This window comes from Protopterus annectens, chromosome 9.part0, assembly GCF_019279795.1.
Source record: "Protopterus annectens isolate FY-2018-M chromosome 9.part0, PAN1.0, whole genome shotgun sequence".
NCBI lineage: Eukaryota > Metazoa > Chordata > Ceratodontiformes > Protopteridae > Protopterus > Protopterus annectens.
In genome coordinates, this window is record NC_056743.1 from 1137763987 (window position 1) to 1137787434 (window position 23448).

Here is a 23448-nt window from a genome sequence, read left to right on the forward strand (position 1 = left end):
AATGTATTTCATTAACATTAAATCAACTTCTGTACAGTGACCTACTGTCTCCGAAACACAGCTTGGGTTCCATCCATACAATGGTACCTAGACGGCTCTCTTTTCTTAACACCGTTAGTCAAAGGCTAAATGCAGTTCAGTTAGTGCTTCCCACGTTTTTTGACTTTTCTAAGGCATTTGATATAGTCTCTTTCCCCACAACTGCACAGCGTGTCCTCCCTGGATCTCATTGAAAGGTCATAGTCCAGTTCACCTGCTATCTAGCTGAGAGCTCTCAATGAGAAAAATTACAAGACTTCTTCTCTATATATTAGCATTTACAAAAGGCATTCCCCAAAGCTCTGTATTAGGCCCCCCTGTTTAACGTGTTAATAGGTTCATAAGTGTGTACTAGGCTAATGGCCCTGGAACCTTTACAAGCCTAGTCCATAGGATTACCCTGGCATAGCGCCACCCGACCTTAGTTCCCAGCGCCTCTGTCGAGTAGAGTCACTGGAGTGATCCCCGGGGGTGAATTTTCTGTTTCCCATTCACTCATCAAGATTTCTGTTGAAGAGGGACAGTGAGGTGCTCTGTTTGACATGTACAGGAAGTCTGTTCCATAGCATGGGCAGTCTCTGGGTTATGAACCTATCCCTCCAGCATGTTCTGTTGATTGTGGCAATGAGGTTAAGGTCTCTGGATCGTGTGGTGTGGAGAGATTGGGATTTCTTTAGATGCAGCATTTCTAACAGAACTGGGTCAGACATGGCTTTGTAAGTCAAGCAGATATCGCCTCTAAGTAGGTGATATGAGACAGAGTTTGTCCATATAGGACAAGTGTTTAAGGCCTAGGATCCTCTTTGTGAGGTACTTTTGCGGCCTCTCCAGTTGTTGCAGGTGTCTAGTGAGGTACATGCCAAATGGGGCATTGTACTCGATTGGCCTAATGAGGGAAGAGTAGAGGGAGACAGTGACCTCTTTCTTCCTGGATGCAAAACCCTTAGTAATGAGATGTGCTACATAGAAGGACTTTCTGACCACAGTGGCAATGTGGTGGTCAAAAGAGAGGTTGCTGTCAACCTGCGTTCCCAGATCTCTTATAACGCCTTCTGTGTTCAGTGGATTACCATTGATGTGGTAATTCATGGGAACTGGGTTTTTCCCAAAGGGGATGAAGACACATTTTTTGGCATTGAGCTTAAGGCCATGGTTCTGACACCAGTCCATTGGTCTCATTGAGGCCTTTCTGTAGGATGTCGGCATCACTTGGGGAGTTCATAATGGCTCCCAACTTGCAATCATCTGCAAATTTGGTCAGTCAGAGTCCCTTCATGTTGGCCTGGACTTCTGAGAAATATATACCAAACAGGAGAGGACCCAAGACCGATCCCTGTGGGACTCCACGTGCGACTGGTCGGCAGTATGACTTGGAGTCATCTACTTTCATATTGTGGGTTCTATCTGTGAGCCAGTTTGTAACCCACCTAGTGATATAGGGGTTGATGCCTAACTTTAGTGAGTTTTTCTATGATTCCCAAGTGGGGAATGGTATCAGAGGCCTTGGCCAGATCAAGGTAGGCTGTATGAACCACCTTGCCTTCATCCACAGCTCTGGTGACTGATATAGGGGTTGATGCCTAACTTTAGTGAGTTTTTCTATGATTCCCAAGTGGGGAATGGTATCAGAGGCCTTGGCCAGATCAAGGTAGGCTGTATGAACCACCTTGCCTTCATCCACAGCTCTGGTGACTGACTCAAAGAAGTCGACCAAGTTGAGCAGGCATGATCTACCCTTCACAAAACCAAACTGTGTGGGATCCAGAGTTTGGAGATTCACTATATTCTTGTTTATTAGGTCCATGATGATGCGTTCCATAGCTTTGCATATTAGACTCGGGCTAATGGGGCGATACTTCCAGGGTTTGTAGTCGCTCCTCCTTTGTGGAGAGGGATGACTATAGCAATGTGCCATTCAGTAGGGACACAACGTGAGGTGAGGCTGTGATTCAACAGGGCAAACAGGTGAAGTGCCAGTTTACTCTGTAGTTCATGTAGAACACAGCCAGGGATATTCTCAGGTCCTATAGAAGCTGTATTCTTGTCCCTGGACAGTGCTGTTTTAACCTGTGCAGCAGTAATACTGGGTGCCTGGCAATCTACTGGTATTGTGATTGGTCATTTGGGGGGGGGGGGTAAAGCTGGCATTGAATCTGTCGGCCAGTATATTGGCAATATCTGTTGGCTCGGTATAGGAGGTACCATTGTGCAGTAGCTCAGAGCAAATCTGGGTATTGCCATGGGGATTCTTTACATAACTATCGAAGACCTCGTGGTTGTCTTTTACTATCTGCTGCAATTCTGTTTTAATAGCTAGCTTTAGAGGTTTTGATGAGGGATCTCAACTTTTTCTTGAGGCTGATAAGGGAGTTTTTCCACTCTTGGGACTTCACCTTATTCTGTATCAGTTTCCTTCTTCTGTTGTAGAGTTTATTTATAGCAGGGGACCACCAGATTGGCTTCCTTTTTTTTGGAGGAGCGCATCTTGGTTCTATTGGGTATGGTTTGATCCATGCATTTGTGTCCGTGTTCGTACAGTGCATTGGTGTATGATTCGGTGGTCATGCAACTATATTCCATTTGCATGGGTGCCATGAAGTTAGCCACCTCTGTTTTTAGAAGCCCAAAGTTAGCTTTGGAGAAGTTTTTCATGGTGGTTACCTTTGCGAGTGGGTGGGAGGGATGTGGATTTCCATGGTGATTAGTTTGTGGTTGAATCTAACCAGGGAGGAGTTGTCTATTGGTTGTAGAGCAACGGTCACCATGTTAGTAATGACCAGGTCAAGGATGTTGCTACCTCTAGTGTGGGTAAGAAGAGCTGGTCCAGGGCATTGGAATTAATGAATTTCAGGAAACGTTGGGCAGGTGTATTGGTATATGAGTAGTTTTCCCAGTTAATGGAGGGGTAGTTGAAGTCACCCATTATGAGAGGGTTAGGTTGGACCCTAATATTCTCCAGGGTGCTTAGGAACGTGGAGTGAGAGTCTTGGGTCATGGTTGGTGACCTATAACAGGCTACGACCTGAATCGCTGTCCTACCCAGTGTTGGCTGCACCTGAAGTATCTGTGATGCGTTATGTTGGGCTACCAGTCTGGAGGTGTGTGCATCCTTTATGAATATGGAAACCCCACCGCCTTTGGAGCTTTGGTCCAAGTTCTGGGGCCGAAAGGTATGGAATGAATTATAACCTGGTAGTGCAGGTGCGCTTTCTGCTGCCTTGAACCAGGTCTCTATTATAGCACAAATGTCGATGTTTTCCATTTTAAGGAGTGCTTCGAGCAAGTGCATTTTGAGATGACTGTTAGCGTTGAGCAGCATGACCCTCAGATTGCATTTGTTTATAACTGTTATGGTGGTAATTTGGTCTGTGGAATTCCGCCTAAAAAGCACAATAGGGGTGGTAAGAGCCTTTGCCAGTATCCGGAAGCCCAGGGGTGACAGATGCAGGCCATCTTTGGCAAAACATCTAGGTCTGTTAATCATGTCATCCCAGGCAGACAGATACTGGATCCCCTTAGAATGACACCAGAAACTAAGCCATTTTTTGAAATCAGTTGTTTTCTGCTTGTAATGTGGTATCATTCTGGGTGTTGGTAAGATGCTGCTCAGGTCTAGGGTCATACCCGCCTGGGCTACATAAATCCGAGAGCTCCTCCATGTCTCTCTTCATGTAGTCCAGGGAGGTAGTTTCGGGTCATTCACACCCACTTGTAGAATGACAGAGTCATATTTGTACCTGTTGTTGAGGGACCTGAGTGCGTGCGTTATGTGGCGGTTCCTGGCACCTGACAGGCAGCTGACTGTTACTTTCTTCTTATTCAACCTAGTGAGTGGGACATCAGTGTGCCTCACTATCGAGTCACCCATGACTAGTGTGCTGGGCATGCTGTTTTGCCTTAGGGGCTTTGGTTGAGTGGCACACTGTTTAGGAGAGTTGTGTGTCTCGTGATTAGTGTTGTGTTGTGCTGGTCGAGTGCGTTTCTGCCTTGGATGTGTCTGCTGTTTGGGTAGATTTTTATTGAGAGCGAAGGTGGGTGTGTGGTTTGTGTTTTTATGTGAAGGCAGTGCTGGTGTGTTCTGGAGGGCTATGTGTTCCGTGTAGTGTGGTGCACGTGTCCTCTTGACCAGCTATTCCGCTCTTGGCTGGAGAGTGCGTGGCTTCCAATTTGGATATTTAAGTGCATCTCTTGCAAGTCTGGGTGTTAGGAAGCAAGAGGAGAGGGTTGTCGGTGTACATGAGGCAGTTGCTACATTGCCTGCCTCATGATGCCCAAGTTCACCAGTTTAATAGGAGAAAGCACAGGGAACTGACCTTCTGATATACCTGGAGGGGTAGGCATTAATAAAATAAGTACTGGAGCTGTTTCCTTGTAGTGCTGGTAGCACTTTTGTGTGCTACAATAAGTCTGGTATGGTAAAGTGCTAGACTAATAAGCTAGTAAAAGTGCAAGAGAGGAAAGAACTAGCAAATCTAAGGGAAACATTGAAGAGTAGATTTGGGCACCTCTCAGAAGCTTACAAACAGTCCTGGATACAGCAAATCTGTATCTGGACTAGACTAGTTACAGGAAAGATGGGAAACAAGAGCAAACGCAGGCTTTTAAACCAGAAAGCTGAAAGAGATGGAAAATTTGACCAAACCGCCAATAAACTACAAATTCTAATAAAGAACATGCCTATAGTATCCTAGGTAGGCCAGCATCCTTCACTATGCAGATGATTCAGCATTAGTCTTCTCAGTCCAGAGTCTCTTAGAACTGCAGACCGAAACCCAGGAAGCTTTCCTTTCAATTGAGCCTGGTTGCAACAGTCCTGAATCTTAACAAAACTTTTTTTTTATTTGAATTTGTTAACCAGGGTTGAGCAGTGATCACATTTGATGGGTTTCAGTATCATCAGTGGATAAACAAAACAATAAAAATGTAGCGTTTAACAAGCACACTGATATTACAAGGAGGAATACAGTGTCAAAATTATATGTATAACAGAAATCCTCCTTAGCAACAACTAAACTAGAAAACTTCTCCAAGGCCAATTACAGCCTCTTACGTGACAGCATAAATAGCTTCATAGCCCCCTCCCCCGATGGAGCAGAAACCTATGCTGAGTTATACACCACTGCTTTATATGAGTACCTGTACAATTGTATTGACTCTGCTGTACGTGATAGAACCAAAGCAAGATCTTCAAGGGAAAATAAACCTACTTGGTGGACAACTGCCATTAGTAGGTTATACAAAAGGAGAAAGAAATTGCTGTCTTAAGAGCAGGAAGGAATGGTCTCAAAACTGGAAACGCTCCCTCTTCAACTTAAGCAAGCAAATAAGACTCCTAGTGAAGTCCTCCAAAGCTAACTACGAATCCAAATTAGCTTCCCTAACTAAGAATAACCGTAAGGCGTTCTTTAGTTACATCTGTAACCTCAAAGGTAAGGCCCAGATTTGCACTGAACTAGTAGTTAATGGTACTACATATACAGAACCTGTGGATATAGCAAACCTGTTGGCTGACAGGTTCATTGAAAACTTCACTCCCCCATCCCTGCAACATATACCCCAAAGCATTGCTAACCCGTGTCCCCCACCTAGCATCTCCAAGGAGCAGGTCTTAAATGCCCTCTCCAAGGCCAAAAACATAGCTGCTGTGGGACTAGGCAACATCACGAGCTGTGTTCTACATGGGTTAAATTGGGAATTAGCATCGCCATTGGGCACGTTTTTTTAATCACAGCCTTGGCACTGGCTTCATCCCAGCAGAATGGAAAATTGCTACAAAATCCCTTTGCACAAAAGGGGTGTATCTGCGGACCCAGGGAACTGTAGACCCATTGTCCTGGTCAGCCTTATCTGCAAGGCCATGGAACGAATCATCATGGACCTTATTAATAAAGATGTTGGAAATCTTCAGACGCTCGACCCCACACAGTTTGGCTTTGTTAAGGGGAGATCATGCTTGTTAAACTTGGTGGACTTCTTTGAGACAGTCACCAAAGCCCTAGATGAGGGCATATTTGTGCATATGGCCTACCTAGACTTAGCCAAAGGCTTTGACACAATCTCCCACTCGGGCATCATTGATAACTCACCCAGCCTGGGTATCAACCCATATATTGTCAGGTGGGTTGCAAACTTGTTGACTGATAGAACTCACAAGGTCAAAATAGGGGACTCCACCACATCTTCCAGCAGACCCACAAGGTCAAAATAGGGGACTCCACCTCATCTTCCAGCAGACCCATAACCAGTGATTTTTCCACGGGGATCAATTCTGGGACCCCTTCTGTTCAGAATATACTTCTTCGAAGTGCAGACTAAAACTAAATGACTGTGGCTGACAAAGATTGCTGATAACTGCAAACTGGGAGTGATCATTGAAACCCCTAGTGATGTCAGCATCCTGAAAGAAAGTCTTACGCAGACTGGTGCCAAAATCATGGTCTTAAACTTAATGCAACAAAATCTATCATCATCCCCTTCGGTAAATGTGATGTTTCTGCAAAACTACCACATCAGTAACAGTACTGTAAGTATACAGTCAGTGGTGAAAGATCTGGGCACACAGATCTACAGCAACCTTAACTTCGATCACCATGTCTCCACGGTGGTAAGAAGGGCATTTTATATTGCTCATATCATAAGTAAGAGCATTGCCTCCAGAAAAAGAGGCTGTAACCCCCCTGTGCTCTTTCCTCATCAGGCCAATAATGGAGTACAATGCTCCTTTTGGTATGTTCCTTTCGAAACACCTGCAGCAATTGGGGAGAGGCCACAAAGGTTCCTTACAAAGAAAATTCAGGGTCTTCAAGATCTGTCTTATGCGGACAGACTGGAATAATTGTCACTTTACTCTGTATCATATAGACTGCTCATAGGCGACCTGTGTCTTTTATATAGAGCAATCTCTGACCCAGCTTTAATGGAAATACTGCACAAGTCAAATGTCAGATGGGTCACTCGCTCAAAGGACCTTAACCTGGTATGCGACATCGAGAGAACTTGTTAGAGAGAGAGTTTTGTCTTACAGAGCTTGCCCCAGCTTTGGAACAAGCTTTCTATTCATGTTAAACAAACCCCCTTGTTGGCCCTATTTAAGCATAATTTGTATGATTGGCTGGATAACCAGAAATTCGTCCTGGGGGGTTCTACCTGTGTCCGTCTTAGGAGCAGTAGGTGCTGATTTTAGTGTCAGCTTGAACCAGACACCCTTGGGGAACACTGGTTGAACTTGACTAGGCTTGTAAGAGCTTTTGGGCCGTTAGCCTAGTAACCTCCTATGATGATCCTGTGTATGTTATTTACATCAGTGTACAACAATTTAGTTTGGTAGATATTAATCGAGGAATTTTTATAAACAGTGGGGTGATTGCTCCTCAGTAGTCTTCTGTCTCAAAGCCCTGCCCCTGTTTTTGATATCTTACGATCAGTTTAACTTTTATGATGTAGATCCTTTATTTTCTTGTTGTGAAAACATTGCAGTCTCTTTGAGTTGTGACAAGTGTATAGGACAGGTACATATAAAAGGGGGTAGTGTATTTTGCGATCATTCTGAAAGCGGAATACAATGGAATGATCACTTCCCTGGAAATGGATACCATACCATTACTAATAAGCTGCACATTGAAAAGGGACTTTCGTACAACACATGTTTATCGAATAACAGCTCATTGTCCACATGGGTTTCCAGGTCCCTCACTCCTGGGACAATTTTCAGAGTGTGTTATCAGTTTGATAGTTGCAGGGTGCAACATGCTTACTGAGGGATGCAGTTGCACATGTTTTAGTGTTTAGTTTTAGGCCATTGCTTTCACATGAGATATTTGTGATGAAAGTCTTCTAGAAGGATCTTGGTGTCTTCTGGAGACTTTATGATGGCAGTAAGTTTACAGTCTTCTGCAAACTTGGTCAGTCATTAGCCCTTAACGTAGTTTTGTCTTTGGCCACTCCTCTTTGGTATCTACTTCTCAAAGGACCAAACCCCGAGGTTCACCGCTAGTGAGATGTCTGCGGGAGGCGGTAGATCCACCCCCCCCCCCCATTTCCTGGGTTCTGTTTGTGAGCCAGTTTGATATACATAGAGATATGTAGGGATTTACATTTAGGTGGATGACTTTATCAACTATACCCAAGTTGTGGATGGTGTTTAATGCCTTTACAAGTTCTAGATATATCCACTGCTTCGGTAACCTTTTTGAAATTGACCAGATTCAGTAGACAGGACCTGACCCTAACAAAACCAAACTGACACAAGTTGAAAATTTGTAGGTTGCCTATGTGCTTACTTGTTCTATAGTGACACTTTCCATAGACTTACACATGAAACTGGCTAGACTTGTAGATCTGTAGTTGCCTGCATCTTGATGCTCCACCTTTGTGCAGGGAATGACTATTACAGTCCTCCATTCATCCAGTACAGACCCTGATTGGAGGCTGATTTTGAAGAGCCACTGTATAGAGGGTTTGATAGGTACTGCTTCTGGCTGGCAAATAGGCAGCGTAATATTTTATGATGCCTCATAGAAGCAGTGTTCTTGGCTTTGGATTGCTGGTTGAGGACTTGTTCTTGTGAAATTTAGCAGGGTGTAGATGCTTTTATGTAAGCAGGGTGTGTGTTTGGGGGTGGGGGGGTTTGAAGTTGGAGCTAAATTTATAAACATACAAAACTCCAAAAGGTGATCATAGATGCAACTATAATTTCACATTCATATCTGATAGCCGTCATGTTTTATAGAAAATCAACCTTTAACTCTGCTGCAAGTATGAGGTTGAACAGTACCTAATTATTCATAGCAGTATAGCCATTGCAAACTCCCTGATGTTTCCCAACCTACTGTAGTCTTCCTTTTTACAAACTTGCAGTCTTGGCAAATATGCAAAGTCGAACACGGCTACAACAAAATTGTTCATTTTTCCTTTAACCTCTAGATGTCACCACTTCAGTGCACTGAAAAACAAAACTAGCTTTTTACTCCACATCTTGCTACTAACACAACTAAAATCGATTTTAGGAGTTTTAAACCAACCAGAGCAGACTACATCTATTGGCAGCCTCATATAATGGTATACTCTATATTAAAATCTACTAAACTGTAACCCAGAAGGCCAACAGTAACTATGAAAAATAATTTTTTTCTAAACTTTTCCATTCACTGGAATGCCATGCCGTCTGCAGTAAAACAAAGCAACATCTAGTATGCTTTCAAACTGCTATTAAAAGGATACTAACTCTTGACTTTGCAACTGTTTCTCTCCTCCAGGGTAACATTCTTACTGCAGTCTTTTGTCACTACTATATATTGTTTTTATTCTTCGTTTATGATAGATATTTCCAAAGGTTTTCACTTTCATTTGTATATAGACTGTTACCGTGCGTATTTGATGCTCTTGGACATTGTCAGTTGTCGTCACCATCTAAAGAATATTTTGTTTTATGCTATTGTTAGGTCACTGTACAAGCTATATTTTCTATCACAATATACTAATTGAACATGTATTCTTTCAATTTTGCTACTTGCTTATATCAGACTCCTTGTTTTCATGTCTGTCAAACTGTACTGGAGCTTGTCCTCCTGGGTCTTCTCTGAATAGGGGTATCTGACACACTCAGACTTTCAATAATAAATAGCTTATATTTGTGCCAGTTATAGTGATTAATTACAAAAAATGGAAAGCAGTGGCTCAGTTCTTAGTCTTTTGAGGGTTAAGAGTAAGCAGATTGTAACACTGTTGCATCTTTTAGGCATATAGCTTGCATGTTTTGGGGGACTTAAGACTGTATATTGTGATGCATCTTAACACACTCTGTTGTACTGATTGAGAAGGTGAACATAGAAATGGGAGTGTGGGTCATTTTTGCACTTCAAGTAGTTGTCACAGCAACTTACAGAAGAGCTGTGATCAGAACAAAATACAAAGAACTTCAATATAGAAGTTCCCGCACACGCAGTTTTTCAAGTTGTTTTGAGGTATAACGTGTGTGTGTGTGTGTGTGTGTGTGTGTGTGTGTGTGTGTGTGTGTGTGCTAGCGCGCACATGGGCGGGTGTGCTCTAGGAATTAAACCAGCAGGATATAGCCTAACATTTATAAATTTTCCAGTGACTACTTAGCCCCTTCTTTTACATGCAGTACTGTTGTGATGAGGACCCTTCTCCAGATCTGTTTACTAGTGCAGTGAGATGCCTCACTTGAGAATTATGCCAGGCCACCAATGTTGTGTTTATGTAGCCATGTGACCTGTAATTTTGAAGACAGCATCACAAAAAACACTTCTGTCTTATCTGTAAACAGATATGTGGCATGCTTTGAATTGTATATACTTTAACTGTAGCATGTTCTCTGCTTCAATGTGTTTTATTCAGTTTCGAATGAAGTTCCAGAACACCCCTGTGTGTCTCCCGTCTCCAACCAAGTATTTGAGCGCAGATTGATTGAGAAGTATATTGCAGAGAATGGTACAGACCCCATTAATGGACAGCCACTCTCAGAGGAGCAGCTTATAGACATTAAAGGTAAGGACCATGATGGAAGAGAAGAATAATCTAGTTTTCCAATGTTTGAAAATCAGGATTCTAATCCTTATATGTCCTTGCCCTTATTGTAATTGACAACAGGTAAGCGTTGTTGTTGTTACTAGTGTTATTATTATTATTATTATTATTGCTATTAGTATTACTACTGTTACTACCTGCTCTGCTTGCTGTCAAGATTAATGTCTTGGTTCTGGGAACAAATGCAGCACGCAGTGACTTGAAGCTTAAAGTGGAAACGATGCATGTATTATTACGCTTTTTAATCATTTAAATTTGGGCCATGGAGTGGATTATCGTGAACCTAATTAACAAGGACATTGGCAACCGTAGACCAAAATAGCACCTGGGAAGGAGAAACAGCAGTCCACAACCAAATAATGAAAAGCACTTCTTTAATATGTAAAACACATTAAACTTCTTCTTCTTCTTCCGACTTTTCCCGGTTAGGGGTCGCCACAGCTGATCATCTGTCCGCTCATGATTGGCAGTGGAGTTTTTACAGTGTCGAGTTGCCAGCCTGGCACCCAACCTTCCACAGAAGGCACACACACGCACACACTCACACCTAGGGCCAATTTAGAGTGTCCTATCCACCTACTGCATGTCTTTGGGATGTGGGAGGAAACCGTAGCACCCAGAGGAAACCCACATGACCACAGGGAGGACATGCAGACTCCGCACAGAAGGCACCCCAGCCGAGAATCGAACCAGAGAACCTCTTGCTGTGAGGTAGCAATGCTAACCGCTGCACCACTGTGGCCGCCCATATAAAACACAAACGCTTAACTTAAATCACCGCATTTTCGTCCTCAATACAAAGACTTCATTAGATGCAATGTATCCCATACTATCTTTCTTTTATAATCCCATCAGTTATCTAATTAAAACCATTTCAAACATCAATTTGTCTTTAAACTATTAAAAATAAATACGTTAATAATAATTCTAATTAAATATTTATAATAAGTTTAAAACTTTTTATAAACCATTGTAAGTAAATCATATTATGTGCAAACCAGGTCTTTATAACGGCCATTAAAAATATTTGTATTAGTTCTTGTGCAAACCTAGAAACTCCTGTGCTCTGACTGAAGAGTGCTCTCAAATAATCTGGAAATCTATCGCTGATAAGTATAATTTTTGGCACTTTAACTTTTCAGAGTTCTGTATTGTCTTAATTTTTGCCTGACTGGATTATTTTATATATTTGCTGCCATTGTTTTTTACCTCAGCAAGAGCCTGCCTGGGTGTCCTGCAGAGTCTTACAGCAGCAGAGAGAGAACAGGGAGACTTTGAGTGGGTTAAGTACCTCTGTTTTGCTTTTTATTGCTTATTTTTGCTAGCCGCATTATTCCGACCATTTTTATTAACTTTGCTACTTATTTAAACTGTTTATCTGAAGTAGTTAACTTCATTTTATCTGCAACCTGTGGGTATACGTAGCCGTATCGGATCTGATCCGGCAACTTTTTTCTAGCATCTGCCCCAAGTTCCGAGCTCCTCCCCTTACCCATAATGCCCTTCCATCTCCTATCTTCCCTCAGATCTCGTTTGCCGCGCCAGTAGTGTGCATCGTGGTCTCCTTTGCTCTGAGCTCAGGGATAGTAAGTAGAATTTTTTTGCTGATATCTAGGTGTGCTTGACTAGGATTTCCCTTCCTCCCCTTCTGTAGTATCACGTTTGGTCGTTGGTGTAAAAAAAAAGTTTTTTTGTATAGAGTAGTAGTTAGGCCTGTCCTTCCCCTACCTGTGTGTGTTTTTTTGGAAAGGTAGTGCTTGTACCTTGGAGTGCAGGACTATGGCTGACCAGCCAAAGCCTGTGTTCAAAAAATGTACAGAGTGTGGCCATAAGCTTTCCCCTGCCGATGGTCACACTCTGTGTGTGATATGCTTAGGAGTGGCACATTTGTCCACTCAGTGTGTTGTCTGTTCAGGTTTCAACTCTAGGGCCCTTAGGGATCATAAGGCCAAGCTAGTTGCCAAAGGCCTTCTCCCTGTTGCCATACTGGAATCTGCCTCGGTCACTAGTGTACCACCTCCCACCCAGACAGGGACTCAACCTCCCTCTTTGTCTGGCGATGGGTCTTCAAAGGACAGATCTTCAGTCAGCGAGTCTGACAAAGAAAACGAGAAGGAAAAGGAAAGGCACAGAGAAGAAAGGGAGAAAAAGGATAGGCATTGTAAGAGATCCCCAGACAGGGAGCTCTTTCTCAGCCCCCCATCTAAGACCATGAGGCCTGTTTCTCCACTGCTCCGGTCTCCGTGTTTTTCACCGGAGCCGTTGGAACGTTCAGACCCGAGGCCCTCCATGCCACTGCGCAGACCAGCCAGATCCGAGTCGGTGGCCTCTTCGAGGTCGACTCGGAGCCTATCGGACATGGATATGGACATGATGATGCGGAGATTTATTCAGACCCAAATTCAGATGGGAGTCTTGCTAGGTCCCTCTCCCGCTGGAGGGGTGACCTCCATACCTCTTTTCCACCCTATCTCTCCTTCACTGATCCGTGCTTCGGGGCTCTTGGATCCGTGGTTTTTCGAGGCTGGTAGCTCGGCGCCGACAGTTCCTCCAACCTCGACTCCGGCTGTTACCTTGAGTTCCTCGGATCCGACTTGTTCAAATCCGAGTGACTCTCGGAGCCGCGGACAGGGAGTCAGACCCGGGGGAATGGATTCTTCAGCTCCAACCTTTTCGGATCCGATCCGTTCCCTCGGACCTCAGGCTACCCTATCTTCGGCTCCGATCCCTGCTTCAGATCCAGGAAGGACTTCTCCCTCGGCCTTTGTAAGTGGTGGAGAGGGTTCTCTCCCAGGGATTGAGACCCCAGCTCATCTCCTCGGATACCACCCAGGCACCCCTGGATTTGGCGACTACTCCCTTCATCCTGTCTCAGGGACAGCCCGTGCCAGAGGATCCCCAGGTCATTTTCCCCGAGGAAACCCCTGCGGCTCGCGGATCCCCTTCTGAAAGTCCCACTGAAGAGAGTCACCGTAAGCGAAAGTGCAAAAGGAGGCACTTGGACTCCCCCGAGTCCCTCACTACTGACACTGACTTAGATGAAGGAGAAGGTTCCCCCAGGTCACCTCTCGAAGACATCTCCTTTGGAGAAATTATGGAGATCCTCCGCCAGAGGGGAGGTTGGTCAGCCCCAAAACCTTCTGGGGATGAGTCAGTGTTCCTGGAGGCCTGTGGCATGGGCCCATCTACTTCTTGGGTGTCCCAACCAGCGGACCCCTTGGTGGACCTCATCACCACAAGGGCAACAAAGGAGCCAGAAACCGTAGAGCCCATCCCCAAACGCCCTGACAAGGTTATCTCTCCCTTCTGATAGACAACCCTGGTCGAAAGGAGCCCCAGTTGATGCTGTGTTGGTCGCAGTGGCCACAAAGAAGAAACTAGCACAGGAGAGTTCCTTAGTCCACCCACCAGACAAGTAGTCCAGGTCAGTGGATAGGTTTGGGAAGCGCGTATACTCCTCAGTGACTTTTTCTATCCGTGCGCTGAATTCTTTGGCACATGTGATTCAGCTTCAGCGAGACCTTGCTTCGGAATTTGCTGAGTCGCCCCCAGAGTCTTTATCGCCGCAGGACAGACAGCTGTTCTCGGCAAAAATGTCTACTCTGAAGTCAGTCTCAAACACATCTATGCAGCTACTTTACCATGCCATGGAAGGAGCAGCTAGGGCGGCTGGGACAGGCATAGCCATGAGGCGTCATGCCTGGCTCAGATTGTCAGTTCGTGGACCCTTTCAAGGTGTCGTTTATCAACGCTTCCTGCAATGGTTCTTCCCTCTTTGGGAAGACAGTACGTGACACACTTGTCCAGAGCGAAAAGTACGGGAAGACTTTGTCTGCTGTTGGAGTCCGCTTCTGTAACCCTCAGCGGTCTTTCTCTAGGAATCAAAGGGGACAGAAGAAGATGTGGTTCCGAAAATCTCAGTTTTCCTGGGATTCTCAGGACAGCTATTCCCCCAGAGGCAGAGGGGGACAGGATTGACGCCGACCCAGAGGTAGAGGGGGTCCCTGGAATTTCGGGTCTATGGAACCCTTCTCTGAGAGACCCGGTCAGCAGCCCTGAGGGGTTGCCCTACTGTCCTATTCCGGAGGCAGTCGGGGGACGATTGTCCTTACACCCAGCGGCATGGGAGTCCATTACGACAGATCGCTGGGTTCTTCAGAGGTTACTCTATTCCTTTCGTTGCCCCTCCAAATATTACAAAACACCTCCCGGATGTTCCACCCGCGCACAGGGAGGCTGCAGCTCTAGAGGTTTCAAAGCTGCTTCTCAAACGAGCCAACAAAAAGGCCCCCCCCCCGATCAGTTCAGATTAGGCGTCTACTCGAGGTTCTTTTTGGTGCCAAAAAAAAACGGGGGACCTCAGGCCCATTCTAGACCTGTCAACATTAAACCTGTTGGTAGCCAAACAGAAATTCCAGATGGTCACCCCTACAGTCCATTCTACCTTATCTCTGAGAGTGCGACTGGATGTGCTTGTTAGACTTTCAGGATGCTTACTACCACATCAAAATACACAGAAGCTCCAGGAGGTTTCTGCGCTTCCAGGTGGGAGCCAGGCATTTTCAGTTCAGAGCCCTACCCTTTGGTCTCACCACAGCCCCCAGGGTGTTCACCAAGGTAATGGCAGTTGTAGCGGCTCACCTGAGGCTTCAGGGTATTCAGGTGTTTCCATACCTGGACGACTGGCTCTTCGCTGCGACCAACAAGCATCACTTGTGTCTGGCCTGAGATTATTTCATTCGGTTAGCAGACCTACTGGGAATTACAGTCAATGTTCACAAATCCCATTTGCAACCAGTACAAACTCTAGACTTCATTGGGGCACGGTTTGACACTTTGCAGATGAAGGTATTCCTAACTCCAGACAGGATTCTACATCTCAGGTGCCACATATCTCAGATAGCGAACTTCAAGTCTTCAAAGGTGAGCAAGGTTCTCCGGGCTCTGGGCTCCATGGCTGCCGCCATATCTATTCTCCCTTGAGCGCGCCTTCACATGCTGTTTCTTCAATGGACTCTGGCTGTTCAGTGGTCTTGGCTAGACCTGCCCATGGAATTTCCGATCAAGATCAATCATGTCTGCAGGACATCTCTTCTTTGGTGGTTAACTTCACCAGAGATATCAAAAGGACGCCCATTTGCGTCACCCCCAGTCCAACCACATATTGGTTGTCTGGTATATCAACAAGCAGGGGGGAACCAGATCCTATCCTCTATGTCGCGAGGCCATGAGAGTGTGGGAATGGGCGATTTCCACCGGTCGGTTTCTGATAGCAACGCACATCCCGGGGAGCTCCAACATTTTAGCGGACAGATTGAGTCGGGCCATTCTGATGCCTTACGAGTGGTCTCTGAAACAATCAGTAGAGGAGGAGATTTTCCTTGCATGGGGTCAGCCTTGCTGCGATCTCTTCGCATCTCTTTCCAACGCGAAGTGCAGCGAGTTCTTTGCTCTGATTCCCTCACCAGGGGAAGTCCCAGAGACGCTCTAGTCCATGCTTGGCCCCCCGGGCTTCTGTATGCTTATCCACCTTTACCTCTCATTCCGAAGTTTCTGCATAAAGCTTGCCGACTATGGTGCAAAGTGATCCTCATTGTCCCATTCTGGCCTTGTCAGGTTTGGTTCCCATTCCTTTGGTCTCGTCTCTTAGCTCCCCCGTGGGTTCTGGAACCCTGCCCGGATCTAATTTCCCATCTGTCTGGGACACGTCCATCCGATCTGGGCAGCCTCAAGCTAACAGCTTGGTTGCTCCAGTTCCCTTAATTGCCAGGACTCCCGATCTTTTATCCCAGGTAAAATCCATTCTGGTGGCCTCTCTTAAAGACTCCACTAGGAAACATTATTGCAATAAATGGAAGCGCTTTTCCATTTGGGCCTCACAGAGAAAAATATATCCCTTTACACAGCCCCTGTTCCAGCGATGTTGGACTTCCTGTCTGGTATCTTTCAGCAAGGAGCTAGTTCCTCCACAGTGAAAGTACAATTGGCAGCCATTTCCAGTTTTCACGTTGGTGAAGACAACATGGCCTTAGCCTCCTCTAGGCTGTGTAAGGCTTTTCTTAAAGGTACTCTTCTGTTACGGCCCCCTGTCAAGGATTCTGTACCTTCTTGGGACCTTACCTTTGTCTTACAGGCATTGGTGACTCCTCCATTTGAACCTGCAGCTTCGGTGGATTTGAAATTTTTATCCTGGAAGACAGCTTTCCTAGTCACCATTACATCTGCTAGGAGGGTTTCTGAGCTTCAAGCTCTGTCTGCCGTGCCTCCTTATTTGGTCTTCCATAAGGATAGGGTCTCCTTCTGTACTAACCCTTCCTTCTTACCTAAAGTGGCATGTGAAGCAAACATAAACCAGTCCATTAATCTGCCCGTTCCTTTCCCAACTTCCAAAATAAAGGTGAATACAAACTCCATTTGTTAGATGTTCATAGACAACTTCGTTTTTATCTTCATAGAATGAAGTCTTTCCGCAAGACTGACCAATTGTTTATTTCCTTTTCCAAAGCGTTTATGGGAAAAGCTATTTCTAAAGTTTCTTTAGCCAGATGGATCACTCTTTGCATTTCACATGCCTACAAAGCAAAAGGTTTATCTCCTCCTGGTATAGTTAAGGCTCACTCTACCAGGTCCATGGCGACTTCTGCTGCTTTTTGGTCCACAGTACCTTTGGATGATATTTGTGCAGCAGCGACATGGGCCAATTCACATACCTTAATTTCCCATTACAAATTGTATCTGATTTCGAGGGGTAGAGCATCCTTTGACTCTGCGGTGCATTTCGAGGGGTAGAGCATCCTTTGGCTCTGCGGTGCTCAGGAATATCCTTCCATAAGAGCCTCCCAGGATCGGAGTAGCTGGGGACTCTGTCCCACAGGTTGCAGATAAAATTAAGTTAACTACGTCAGATAAAGAAGTTATGTACTCACCATAACGTTCCATCTGAGTAGTTGTACTTCATTTTTCTGCAACATTCCCTCCTTCCGTCCCCTGCACCTTATCCTGTTTTCAGGGTTGATTTATTGGGTTGAGTTGCATATATATTGTTAGTTGCAGCAAACTCGATCTGAGGGAAGATAGGAGATGGTAGGGCATTATGGGTAAGGAGAGGAGCTCAGAGCTTGGAGCAGATGCTAGAAAAATGTTGCCGGCTCGGATCCGATACGGATCCGTATACCCACAGATTGCAGAAAAATGAAGTATAACTACTCAGATGGAACATTATGGTGAGTACATAACTTCTTTTTTTGTATTCTTATACTGTTTGCACTTTAATTGATCATTTTTAAGTGTTTTTTAGCGGTTTAACTGTTAAGGGCTACACACACAAGTGCGATAGCATTTTTCTGCTTTAAAAGTGTTTGTATTCCTGTATCTGCTTTAACTTTTGAAAAAAAAATCCTCTCTCTCTACTCATTTCCCACCTTTCTAGTGCCAGTAGAGTCAGTTTTTCAGAGTTTGATGAATTCTGGGCTGTTTGTAAGTTTCTGTGTTGCCCAGACCTTTCTAAGGTAGAGAGAAGCTTCTCTGTTCATCAGTGAGAGTGGTGAGCTTTGAACAGCCTATCTGTCGCTGGAGGAGTGGTTTCAGCTCAGAATCTGTAGTTTTATTGGCCATTTTGGGCTACTTCTATCCCTTTCATCTTTCTGTTTAAAAACCCGTGTTTGCGCATTGCACAGTGGTGTTTAACTACGGTTAAACTATTCCCGGTGCCAGAAAGTCTGCTGTTCAGATTTTCCCTTAGAACTAGCCACTTTTCTAGTTTTAGCAGTCAAAACTGTTTCTTTGTGCTCAGCACTGTCCAAATCTCGTTGCAAGTACTAAATAATCTACGAATTACTGCAGCACTCAACTTTCCTCACTTATCAAGAGGAAATCGGTTCTTAGTACTTAAATTAATAAGCACTAACCAGGCATGTCTAGGGGTCAGCTCCCGGTGTTTTCTTCTGTCCACCTGATGAATCTGGGCATCTTGGGGCAATATAGCAATTGCCTCATGTACACTGATAACTCGCTTCTCCTACCATCCATCCAACACTACATCCTGTCAGAGATGCACTTACATAGCCAAACTGGAAGCCAAGCTCTCTAGAGCCAAGATTGGACTAGACAGTCAAGAGGATAAAGTAAACACCACACCGCACTCTACACATAGGCCATCAAAACCTGCACCACCCAAACCCACACATAGTAACACAAAATATACACCTACATTTGCGGAGGCTGTCAATAAAAATCTGCCCAAACAACAAAAACCTCCAAAGCTGAAACGCAAGCAACCACCACCTCCCAACACTACCCGAATGACACATAGCTGACCAAAATCAGTGTGCCTCTCAACCTCAGCCCATAAGGCAAAAAACAACGTACCCAACACACTAGTCATTGGCGACTCTAAAGTCAGGCATACTGACATCCCTCTCACCAGGCTAGACAAGGAGAAAGTTACTGTCAGCTGCCTGTCGGGTGCCAAGATCCGCCATATAACACATGCACTCTGGTCACTCCACAACAAGTACAAATATGACTGTGTCCTTGTCCATGTTGGAGTGAATGACCTGAGACGTACGGGTAATGCTACTCAGTGCAGGAAGTCTAAACCTCAAAATGCACTCACTCAAGGCACTCCTTAAAATGGAGAACATCGACATCTGTGCAATGACAGAGACCTAGTTTAAGGCTCCAGAAAGCACCCCTGCATTACCAGGCTGCAATTCTTACCACACCTTTCGGCCACCTAACCTGGACCGAAACACTAAAGGAGGAGTCGTATTCATATTCATAAAGGATATCCACACCTCCAGGCTAGTTGCTCAACATAATGCATCCAAAATGATCTAAGTACAATTAACACTGGGCAAGACTGCAATTCAGGTTGTAGGTTGTTACAGATCCCCCGCCATGCCCCAGGATGCCCACTCGTGTTTCTCAGTATACTGGATAATATTAGATTACAGCCCAATACCCTAAATATTGGGAGATTTCAACTACCCCACCATCAACTGGGAAAACTACTAGTGTACTAACTCATACACCCAACGTTTTCTCGAATTCATCAATTCCAATGCCCTGGATCAGCTTGTCCATACCTTTACCAGGGGAAGCAACATCCTGGACCTGGTCATTACCTATATGCGTAACAGATGCTCCACACCAGAGGTCAACTCCTTGCTGCTTAGGTTCGACCACAAGCTAATCACCCTAGACACCCATATCCCACCCCCCCCCCATTAAGGAAACCACTGTAAAAAAATTTCTCCAAAGCCAACTTTATGCTTCTTAACTCAGAAGTGGCCAACGTCACTTTACCCACACAGATGGAAAATAGAGACACGACTGCTAAATCATATACAAAAGCACTGTATAAGCACATATACGAGTGCATGGACCGTGCCATCCCTAACAGAACGAAGATGCTATCCTCCAAAAAAAGGAAGCCAGTCTGGTGGTCCCCTGCCATAAACAAACTCTACAACAGAAGAAAACTGTTGCAAAAAAAGAGTAAAATCCCATGATTGCAGGAACTCCCTGGTCTGCCTCAGCAAGAAGCTGAGATCCCTCATAAAATCCTCCAAAACTAGTTACGAAATTAAAATCGACATGGATTCTAAAGACTACCACAAAGCTTTCTACAGCTATGTCAACAATCTCAATGGCCACACAGATCTGCACGGAACTACAGCACAATATCACTACATTTACCGAACCAACTGACTGGTTCAGTGCAAATTTTACCCCCCACTCGCCCCCCCAAAGGGCCCATCTCCATACCGGAAGATTGCAAAGGCCCTGTAATCATGGACACACAAGTAAAGACCGCATTCTCCAAAGCCAAGAACACAGCATCCATGAGACCGGACAACATCCTAGCCTGCGTTCTGCATGAACTACAGAACGAACTGAACCCCCACCTAAGTACCATGTTCAACCATAGCCTCACTTCAGGCTTTGTGCGTATGGAATGATGCACAGCGATGGTTATCCCACTCCACAGAGGAGGTGCCACCACTGACCCTGGGGACTACTGCCCCATTTAGCCTGAAGAGCCTGGTCTGCAAGGCCATGGAACACATCATCCTGGAGCTTAATCCTGGAGCTTATAAACAACGACTTAGGTAACCTCCAAACTCTGGACTCCACTCAGTTTGGGTTTGTTAAAAGCTAGATCATGCCTCCTAAACCTGATTGACTTTTTCGAAGCAGTCACCAGAAGTGTAGACGATGGCAAGGTGGTGTAGACAGCCTATCTTGATCTCGCCAAGGTGTTCGACACCATCCCCCACTCTGCTGTTATAGATAAGCTCACTGAACTAGGCATAAATCCATAGGTCACATGATGGGTGGCCAACTGGCTCACTGACAGAACTCTGAAGTCCAGGCTAATACAGCTGGTCTCTGGCTAATGAAATTCTCAGAAGACTGCAAACCCATAAAGGACCCATAATAGATTTGCCTAAGGATGTGGACATTCTACAGAGGCCTCACTGAGACTGATGCTTGGTGTCAAAGTCATGGCCTAAAGCTCAGTGCCAAGAAGTGCATTGTCATACCCTTTGGGAAAAACACTGTACCCATGAACTACCACATAGGTGGTAGCCTACTAAACACCGAAAGTGTGATAAGAGACCTTGGGACACAGCTGGACAGTAGTTTCTTCTTTGATGATCACGTCACCACAGTAGTCAGGAAATCCTTCTACATGGCACACCTCATCACAAAGGGGTTCTCCTCCAGAAAAAGAGAGGTCATTGTTCCTCTCTACTCATCCCTCATCAGGCCCATTATAGATTACAACACCCCATTTGGCATGTACCTGGCAAGATATCTGCAACAACTAGAAAGGCCACAGAAATACTTCACTAGGAGGATTACCGGCCTCAAACAGATGCCATACGCAGACTGTCTCAAAAAACTCCAGCTCTACTCCGTCGCATATCGCCTACTCTGAGGCGACCTCTGCCTAGCATACAAAGCCATGTCTAACCCAGATCTGATGGACATGTTACACTTAAAGAAATCCCAATCTCTCCGAGCCACACGCTCCTGGGACCTAAACTTTGTCACCACAATAAACAGAACATGCTGCAGGGATAGAGTCCTGTCCCAGAGACTTTCCATGCTGTGGAACAGGCTACCCATTCATGTCAAGCAGAGCTCCTCATTAGCCCTCTTTAAGAGAAATCTTGACAATTGGATTGGAAAAAGGAAATTCACCCCGGGGATCACTGCTGTGGCGCTGCTCGACAGGGCCACAGGAAAATAATTTTCTTGGGTGGCGAAAGCCAGGGAACCTCGTTTGGCCCGGCTTATGTAGGCCTTAGGGCTGATAGCCTAGTGCATACCTATGAACCATAAATATGCATTTTATAAAAAAACTAATGTAAAGGCTCCCTCTAGTGACCAACCACCACCATTACAATAACATCTCCTAAAGAAAAAAATCATTGCTTCAGTATTACATGTTTTAAAAAAAAAAAGAATATATTCACTTCACATCACAATTTTGCAACTCTCTGTTTTAAAATCAATTTTTTTTAAAAATTGAAAATAACTAGAACATCTCTATAGCCTCGCTTTTAAAATCGAGCAATCTTCTGTCACACAAACAATGCACAATACAGTAAATAATACATTAAGCTTTTAAGTTACTATACATGCTTAACATGACTGCATTCTTGAAAAAATCTTAAAACTGCACATTTTCTATCAACAATTTCTATAGTACTATATTAGGACACCCAAAAGACACAAATTATATTTCAGACTTGGACAGTAAATAAAACAATGCGGTACAGGAAAAAGTAGGGGCTGCAGTCTCACCGAGTGGGGTATAGAACCTAGGAACTCACGTAAAACTGAAGAGCAACAAATAACCAGATCCAAGAGCACCCGTGGAGACAATGATTCAACGTAATCAGCAAGTGTAAACATCCGTTGTTTACACTTGCTGATTACGGGGTATAGAACCTAGAGAATATCCTGCTTTGGCTTCCACTAAATATTTTACAAGTACTCTTTTACAAACGCACTATAAAGTACAACCTTGACCTCTACTGACTGTTTGGTTTTATATCCAAAATGTCTTATTAAATAAATTATTGTTGGCAAAGCCATTTTCTACATCCATCCAGACCTTTATTAGGCAGTGCCAACCTGAGAAACCTACCAACATAGTGAAACAAGTAAAGGTGTTGCTGATTTTAATACTAAGAGCCTAAGCAAGAAACTCCACTCCCTGTAAGCCCTTCTCACCTTAAGAACACTGATGTCTGCATGTTGACTGAGGCATGGTTTAAAACTGTGGAGAGCACTCTGTGTGCTATAACACCTTTCATATGTTTAGACCAGCTACTGTGCAGGAGAGGAAAAAAGGTGGAGGTGTCTTAGCCTTCATCCAGAAGAGAATCACATTGAGGTTGGTAAAGCAACATATTGCATTAGAGCTTTTTGTCCAAATAACCATCAAAAGATTTCTTGTATCAGTATGTTAGCTAGCTATAGAACTCTTTCTATGGCCAAGAAAGCCACAGCACCTATCTATAGCAAGTATATTTACTCAGTTTTAATCCCAGTAGCATTTTCCTAGGTGATCTAAACTGTCCATGTGTAGACTGGGAAACATACACCACCACCACTAGTACACAAGTGCAAAGATTCTCAGACTTTGTCAGTACAAGTAATATGCCCTAAGGGAACAACGTCTTGGATTTTGTCCTACTAATATGGGGACATCTTCCACCAGCCCTTTGTTAGGTCTGACCATAAAGCCATCTCTTTTGAAATAAAATTGAAACCAGAGATGACTTCCACCCAAGGTTCCTTTGTCTTAGGAGTGTTTAGTTTAAAATTTCTTTAAGTGATGCATTG

The 23448-nt window shown here is 44.6% G+C and overlaps 1 protein-coding gene across 2 annotated transcripts in view; it reads left to right on the plus strand.

Moving 5' to 3' along the window:
* The window catches only part of PRPF19 (pre-mRNA processing factor 19), a 253313-nt gene that overhangs the window by 31163 nt on the left and 198702 nt on the right, over nt 1–23448 (plus strand). For both annotated transcript variants that reach the window (XM_044084000.1, XM_044083998.1), the window contains exon 2: nt 10396–10545. In XM_044084000.1, the coding sequence (XP_043939935.1) occupies nt 10396–10545 (150 nt within the window). The remainder of the gene's footprint in view (nt 1–10395; nt 10546–23448) is intronic.